The 7427-nt window shown below is 35.4% G+C and overlaps 1 protein-coding gene across 1 annotated transcript; it reads right to left on the reverse strand.

Annotated features, from left to right (window-relative positions):
• Positions 1-1332: 1332 nt before the first annotated feature.
• On the reverse strand, positions 1333-4114 carry LOC109238535 (myosin heavy chain, muscle). The gene is made up of 3 exons (XM_019405009.1): positions 3895-4114; positions 2340-2496; positions 1333-1614 (listed from the first exon to the last, which is right to left on the reverse strand). The coding sequence occupies exons 1-3, from the start codon at positions 4069-4071 to the stop codon at positions 1481-1483; spliced, it is 468 nt and encodes a 155-aa protein (XP_019260554.1). The 5' UTR covers positions 4072-4114; the 3' UTR covers positions 1333-1480.
• Between the last annotated feature and the right edge of the window lie 3313 nt (positions 4115-7427).

A 7427-nucleotide genomic window follows, 5' to 3' on the forward strand; every position in this document is an offset into this window, starting at 1 on the left:
CGTAAATCAAAGTATATAGGGAGAAATGCTCAGCTACATTTGACCTAATTTTCAGCATATTTATGAATGTAACTTGTGATGATCTTTGCCAACTTTTGTTCCACAACTCGCTTGACTTCAAAACATAACACACGACTATCATACGACTAACTCATAATATAATCTTCTTATAATGTTAAGCACCCTAGTCTCACCCCAAAAGTACATGTTGTAACATTCCAACTTGTCGACTTTCGACAAACTTATTTCCTTTATTTCGTTTAGCTTCTAAGCCTTCAAACCCTCTTGGTACTTGGTATTCATGATCTTAAATATTTGTAACCTTCACGTTAGCATGATTAAATAACTTTGTAAACTTTACAAAGATGATTTCATTTCTAAGCTTACATCAATTGACTTACGACGTACTCTTACGTACGAAAACATGAGGCGTAACAGGGAGGGGGAAGGGTTGGTACCAAATGAGGTGAAAATCTGACAGTGTTTGAACATTTGAAAATCTATCAGGGTAGTTTGCTTTAACAATTATCAATGAGGATTAGTTAGCATGGAAGAATTCCTCATCCATCAGTCCTATCAATTAGGCACCCTTGTGCATAACTGTGGGGCTCGTTAAGTTAATGTATGGTAATTATAAACGACCAGCATGAATAAAAATCGTTAGACGAAGCTTCATTGGCAAGGAATGGTAATTATTATACGAATTAATAATGGCGAGTCTCTTTTTGCGGCCAAAGTCTATCGAAGGATGTGTTTATGCGAAATTGAAGAGCTTAGGGAAAGTTTGGACTTCTATTGAAGAACTAAGTTTGCTCCAAGTGCAAAATTTAATCTTCTAGTACCCGACAACTAAAAACTATTTAAGAGACACACACATTTTAAAGTGCAGAAAATTTCAAAGGCGAGTATGTATATTTGTGTAAGTTTATCTAATTTATATGCAACTGAAAATCTCGATTAAAGGAGACGGATGACTCGTCTAACTATTTGACACAATAACTCAGCTATAGGGTTTGGCAGAGAAAAAAGAAAAAGCTCTGAAGCTACGACTTGAATAAGATTGAATTTTCCTACATGCTATTAGAGTTAGCTTCGTAACACGCCGTTTATATCTAAGATTATTGAAGAAATAAATACTTGTTGGATCATATATTTTCGACCTTTGTAACTAGTGTCCTAGGACAGCCCTAATGACAATCTTCAAGCCACGTTCATTTCAATTTTCTACAAGGTAGAGTCGTAGAGATTCAGGTTAATGGTTCGTACTAGATATCCTAACATTGTCAATAGTGGTACTGCTATTATACCATCGAAGGAAGAGGAAAAAAAAGAAGCAGCAAAACACAACACTTGGATGTAGTAACTTACTGAAATATTCATCTACTTCCTGGTACATCTATTACAAACCAAAATCTTGTTTAATATACAAAGAAATGATACAAGATGACACAGTAATTACAGTCACTGTAGATTTTCTTACTCATTCAAGGGTAGAATGAGAGCCTTTGCCTCCAAGTGTCTGAATTATGGCCTCTAGAAGTTTGATTTCCTTATCTCGCTTAGATATCTCTTCTTGCTTTGCACGCAGCTCTTCCATGTGCAGCTCAAATACCCCTACAACCACAGAGGAGCATGTAAGAGCAAATCCATTTTGTGAGGACATGACTGGAAATGACAAGATTATAAAAACACTCCATATGACTGATTGTGTAATATCATGGTCACTCTTGTTTTAGAACCGAAGCAAACCAATTTGGTTAATCTCTAGCATGAAAACAGGTAAAGATAACTGAGCAAAATGACAGTTAAGATGGCAAAATGACGTATAAAACTCTCTTAGCTAATCTAGACAGCTAAAAATTCCACTGCGGCTCGCCAAAAGACTCTACATTATTTTTATCCTAAGCCCACCCTCTAAGCCCTAGCTATCTGCATCCAAAAAAGGAAAAAAAGATAAAAGAAGAAGAGGGCAAGTCACCTATAATGAGTTCGAAACAAAATGGGGATGTTGACAGCAGCCTAAATAGAACAAAATTATAGAGCAAAATTCTTCTTACCTGTCCTAAAGAATGAAACTTCTAACTTTGAAGAAAGAATAAAAGGAAAAAGAGAACAAAAGAGTATCAGAGACTAAGAGGTCGATGATTAGGCAATACAATTGGTACTTGAGTTTCTTTCATTGAGGTAGGTGAGGTTACAAACTTACCATAACTACTTATACAAGCACATATTTACTGTAGCAGAAGTTCATAAAGCAAATTGATTTGAACAACATATATCATAGAGCTCTGAATTAATGGCTGAATTTCTAAAAGAGTCAGAAGCACATAGCCACATACTTGTGGTATTTTCAAGCTCTCTTGTAACCTCTTGTGCACGTAGTTCAGCAGCCTTCTGAGCTGCCTCAGCCTGTCTTTTCTCAGTCCGTGCATGAGCAGCAGCAGAAATAGCATTATCTAATTCTCGCTCTAAAGTCTGAACTCTTTGTTCAAGAACCTGCAGCCATAGAATAGTCAAAACTTTCATTAATAACGGGAGTGAGCATACGACAACAACAATAATTATGCCTCATCCCAAAAACAATTACACCCCCCTTACACCAAGGACAAGCCAAAAGATTCTTCAAACCTCATGCAATTATCAACCATTGCTGAGCTTCTACAAGGTCAAATAAAGCTGGATGGCCTCAATCCTCACTGATTACCTCTCCTCAATATATGCTAGTGGTGCTTTCTTTTACGTGCTGGCTTTTATATATAATTAGATGAAGCCTATCGACCTCTCCTTCTTTTCTTCACCCCCTATAACCTTTTCTGGGTTTTCCTATTCAACTTCATTGCATCTCTCTTTTTGTTTCTGGAGATAACTGGAAAAAAACAAAACTTGTAGGGCTAATGAATCAGAAAGGTAATTTAACTCAATAAGCGTTTTTCTATTCAACCAGGTTACAGTTCGTCTCACTTATCTTTCTTCTTGCATGAAATTGTTGCTTCCTCTTAGTTTGTCCATTTACGCTGAAATTAAAGCTACAGTTACTGATGGTATCCAGCTATCCAGTCAAATCCAACTTGGGGGTCCAAGTTATTCAAAATTTTCTGCTTCCTCTTGTGTTCACATCTACGCTTGTATTAATCATCGTTGCAGTTTTTGCTTTAGGACACTAGGATGCCTTGGATAGTTGCTGACCTCATCTGGAACTAGTGGAGATATAAGGATTTTTGAAGTCCTCTTACACCTTAAACCAAAGATTGCCATAGATGGCTCATTTTCCTTTTAGCCTCAGAATCTTTATAACAACTTTGCTCACAGTTTGAGAGATGTCTGAACTTGAAATGTAGATGGCTCGATTTCCTTTTAGCATCAGAATCTTTATAACATCTTTGCTCACAGTTTGAGAGATGTCCGAACTTGAAATTAACGCACTACTCAGTGGGACTTCTCTGATATGGAAGCTAAAGCACATCTAAAGGCAACGCAACTTGCATCATTACAAGATTGGACTTGTGAAGGGAGTTTAAAATCAAGACCTAAATTTTTCTCAAGAGTATCTTGTGCTTGAGCTTTCTCAAACCTTTTAGTTAGTGATATGATTTTGTGCTCAAGCTGCTCTATGTTCTCTGTTTTCAGTTTAGCTCATTATAAGAATTCTGTGTTATTCCGCGCATTGATTTTGAGATTCATTCACCAATAACAGATTGAGTTTTTCAACTAATCAAAGTAGAGTCCAATTATACACACAATAATTAAGAGTAATGCATCCAGAAAACAAAATAAACAAATTACAATAAAACTAACTCAATAATTCCTTATCTCAGCTATTCAAATATAGTAAAAAACTCGCCATAACTAAGACACCTCTACTGATGAACGAGTGATAAAGAGTAGGGATCGAACCTTAATAGTACGGGCTTGTTCGGAAGTGAGAGAGGCTTTGGCAAAGGTGTCTTCGTCGACGTACACTGCTTTCTTCACGAGTAGCTTTTGGAGAGAATCCAGATTCGACGCCATCTCCGATAGATTTTCGATCGCAGCGCTCCATCTCTCACTCCCCACTTTCGCCTTCTCCTCCATTTCCTCTCTCTCTCTCTCTCTCTCTCTCGAGCTCTCCGAACCGGGGCCGTATATCACAGTTGACCCGTTAGTTGGAGCAAGTTACTGTTTAGTCCCTTGAGTTTATTTTGATTTATGAATTGGTCCTAATCTTATTGAAAATAATACTAGTATATCTCATCTTAAATAAATGCCAAATTAGTATGTCGAATTGAAAAGAATGTCTATCTTATGAAATATTTACATGAGAAATTAAAGTTTACGGGGCTCAAATCTTACTAAAATCTTTCTCCTCTTGTATATTCAAGGTCGATCATCAATTAAAGGAGTTAAAAGAAAAAATAGAGAAAAATAAATAATTACAATTATATTTCTTTTTCAAACATGTGTGATCTGCTCTTGATAAAAAATGTGCTATGAATCTCTAAATACATACATATAAATTTATACTAATCAATGTTTCTTAGGCTAATTATATTTCTTTTTCAGACATGCGTGATCTGCTCTTGATAAAATAATGGGCTATGAATCTCTAAATACATACATATAAATTTGTAAAAATAGCACGGTCTAGCCAGTTTTCGGACTGGTCATTCAAAAATAGCCAGCGTTTACCAAGTCAATGAAAAATAGCCACTATTTTGCTGCAACAGAGACCGGTCCAGCATAATATACTGGAGTTCGGTGCACCTGTGTATGAACTTCCAGCATATTATGCTGGAACTCCAACACACAGAAAGTTCCAGCATAATATACTGGAGATTCGAGCACTTGTGTATGAACTTCCAGCATACTATACCCCCCGGTATACTTTGCTGGAACTCCAGTATATTATGCTAGAGTTCTAGTGTACTTATGCTGGAACTCCATCATATTATGCTGGAGTTCCAGCATACTTATCCTGGAACTCCAGTATAATATGATGGAGTTCAAGTATACTTATGCTGGATCTCCAGCATAATATACTGGCGTATTTTCCGGGTTTTGAACAGTGTTTTCGCTCAGATTTATTTTTACATGAAAAGTGGCTAAATTTCGATTACTTTTGAAACCGGGCTATTTTTGAACGACCACTTGTAAATCTGGCTATTTTTGAATTTCTCCCTATAAATTTGTACTAATCACTTTTTCTTAGGCTTTAAATGCTATACTAATCACGGGTTCACCAGCCTAACTCACAGGGATTGACTGGCCCATTATGGCAACGCTATTTGCACCCACAGATATTTGACCATATATATCATATTACATGCAAATTTCCCTATCCATACATTTTATTTTTAAGACTTGTTCAATTAATCAAACAATATTTATATATTTGCACAAGCCTGGCTTCACTTTTTCAGGCCAGGTCATATGTAGCTATACATTAAACACATCTTTCTATTCATTTTTGTTTCCAAATGCAAGATGAGCATATTAGACGGAGGCCGATATATAGACCAAATGGTTAATGCATTCACCTGAACCATATTTTTTTGACACGAAGCATAAATATTATATGTGGTATTAAAATTTCAATACATCTCAATTTATAAATTTATTATTTAAAAGGATAACAGATCCATCAATAAAATCATAAATTTAAAGTCGTTAATCGATTTATATATAGAGTATCTTAGTTTCGCCTCTAAAAGTAAGTCGTCCTAATATATACCTTCTCATCCTATAGCTCTTAATTACTGCGAACAAAACAAAGCATTAGCTAGCTGTTGTCTACCACTTTGGGAAAGCCAATCATGTATAGTCAGACCTCTTATCCTTATATAATAGCTATTCAATATAAAAGTTAAATTTTTTCGGAACCGATATTTTATGTTATGTTATATTATATGTTTTCTATAACAATATTTCATTATAGTATTTAAAAATATCAGCACAAACGCGACTATTATAGAGATGTATACCTGTATTGGACATGAGAAGATATAATTTATTAAAAGAGAGTTTCTTTGCCTCGTTTCTTTTCCTCAAGAATGATTGAGTAAGTATGGGGCAAAAGAAATTAAACTGGAAGCTCTTCGTTGCCTTCATCTTTTAGTTACTCTTCGGAAAAATGTCAAAAATATCCCAATTGTTTGGTAAATGATTTATTTTGTTCTCCATTCACTTATTGATCCAAAAATGCATACAACATTATCTTCTGGTCTGAACTTATCCTTGCGACTTATGAAAATTTCTATAGTCCCCTTTTTAATGTGTTGGCAGCACCTAGTTGGGCTAAGTGGCTCCCTTGTCCAGATCAAATTTAACCCCCACCAAATTTAAATCCGCCCCAATTTATTGGATCAACCCACTAAAGTTTTTCAACCTTAACCCCAGATCCTATCCTTTTATCCTTTATTTCCATCTCTTTTTCTAAAAAAGAAAAATTTTAAAAAATCAATGACTGAAGTTTTTCAAGTGGAGCTCTAAATTCTTGTTCCAACCAAACTCCATATCAAGATTCAACAATTAATTTCCAGCAACACCCAATCAATTTTTAGAAATGAATATTTGGAAGTTTTTTCAAGCGAAGCTCTAAGGGGTTCTTCAATAGTGGCCTGTTTCTCTCCAAGTTTTCACTCAACAAGACAATGAGTATTCACAAATTGCCTCCAAATAATAGCAAACCAAGAGAATTTCAAGCAATCTCATATTTATTTATTTATTTATTTATAAACTTGCACTTCACTACTAGAAATTCGGCAAAAAGCAACCACATATAGCGACCAACGTTGGTCGTTTATCTCAATATAGTGACCAAAATGCGTCCAAACAGGCTTGGCCGCTATATTGGTGGTCCTTTTTGCTTAGCGACCAACGTTGGTCGCTAATTACCGACCAACTTTGGTCGCTAAGATAAAATGACCAAATGTTCAGTGTAAACAAAATACCGACCAACTTTGGTCGGTACAATATTTTAGTAATACAAATTTAGCGACCAACGTTGGTCTGTATATTTAAATTACGATATTTTTTTAATTATTATAATTCACCAATTAGCGACCAACGTTGGTCTGTAAACTAAAATATATATTATTTTAAAAAAATATATATTTAACGATCTGGGTTCATAAGCAACCAACTTTGGTCGCTTTTTTTTAATTTTAATTTTTTTTTATAGATGATCACGCCCAACTATGCCTTATAAAAAGGACTCTGCGGACGTTGCAAATATAACCCGAGTATTACGCCCAGGGTCGAATCCACAGAGAGTTAACCTATCAACCGCTATCTTCAGACCCACCAAGTCTTCAGAACCAGCTTCTCAAATATTCAAATTCTCAGTTGAGTGTTCTTTAACAACTAGCTTGCAAGTAACTAATGGCTGTAACTAAATTAATAAGGTTGTAAACAATTATGAGAAAAAGCTAAGGCAATGATTTCCCCTATTG

The sequence above is a fragment of the Nicotiana attenuata genome, unplaced genomic scaffold (genome assembly GCF_001879085.1).
Source record: "Nicotiana attenuata strain UT unplaced genomic scaffold, NIATTr2, whole genome shotgun sequence".
In the NCBI taxonomy this organism is placed as follows: domain Eukaryota; kingdom Viridiplantae; phylum Streptophyta; class Magnoliopsida; order Solanales; family Solanaceae; genus Nicotiana; species Nicotiana attenuata.

What these genes read in the sequence shown, in the direction of transcription:
- LOC109238535 (XM_019405009.1), bottom strand. Translation starts at nt 4,071, where the DNA reads ATGGAGGAGAAGGCGAAAGTGGGGAGTGAGAGATGGAGCGCTGCGATC. An exon ending in AACAAGCCCGTACTATTAAG is followed by an intron (nt 2,497 to 3,894) that starts GTTCGATCCCTA and finishes CTATGGCTGCAG; the next exon opens with GTTCTTGAACAAAGAGTTCA. An exon ending in AGAGCTTGAAAATACCACAA is followed by an intron (nt 1,615 to 2,339) that starts GTATGTGGCTAT and finishes CTGTGGTTGTAG; the next exon opens with GGGTATTTGAGCTGCACATG.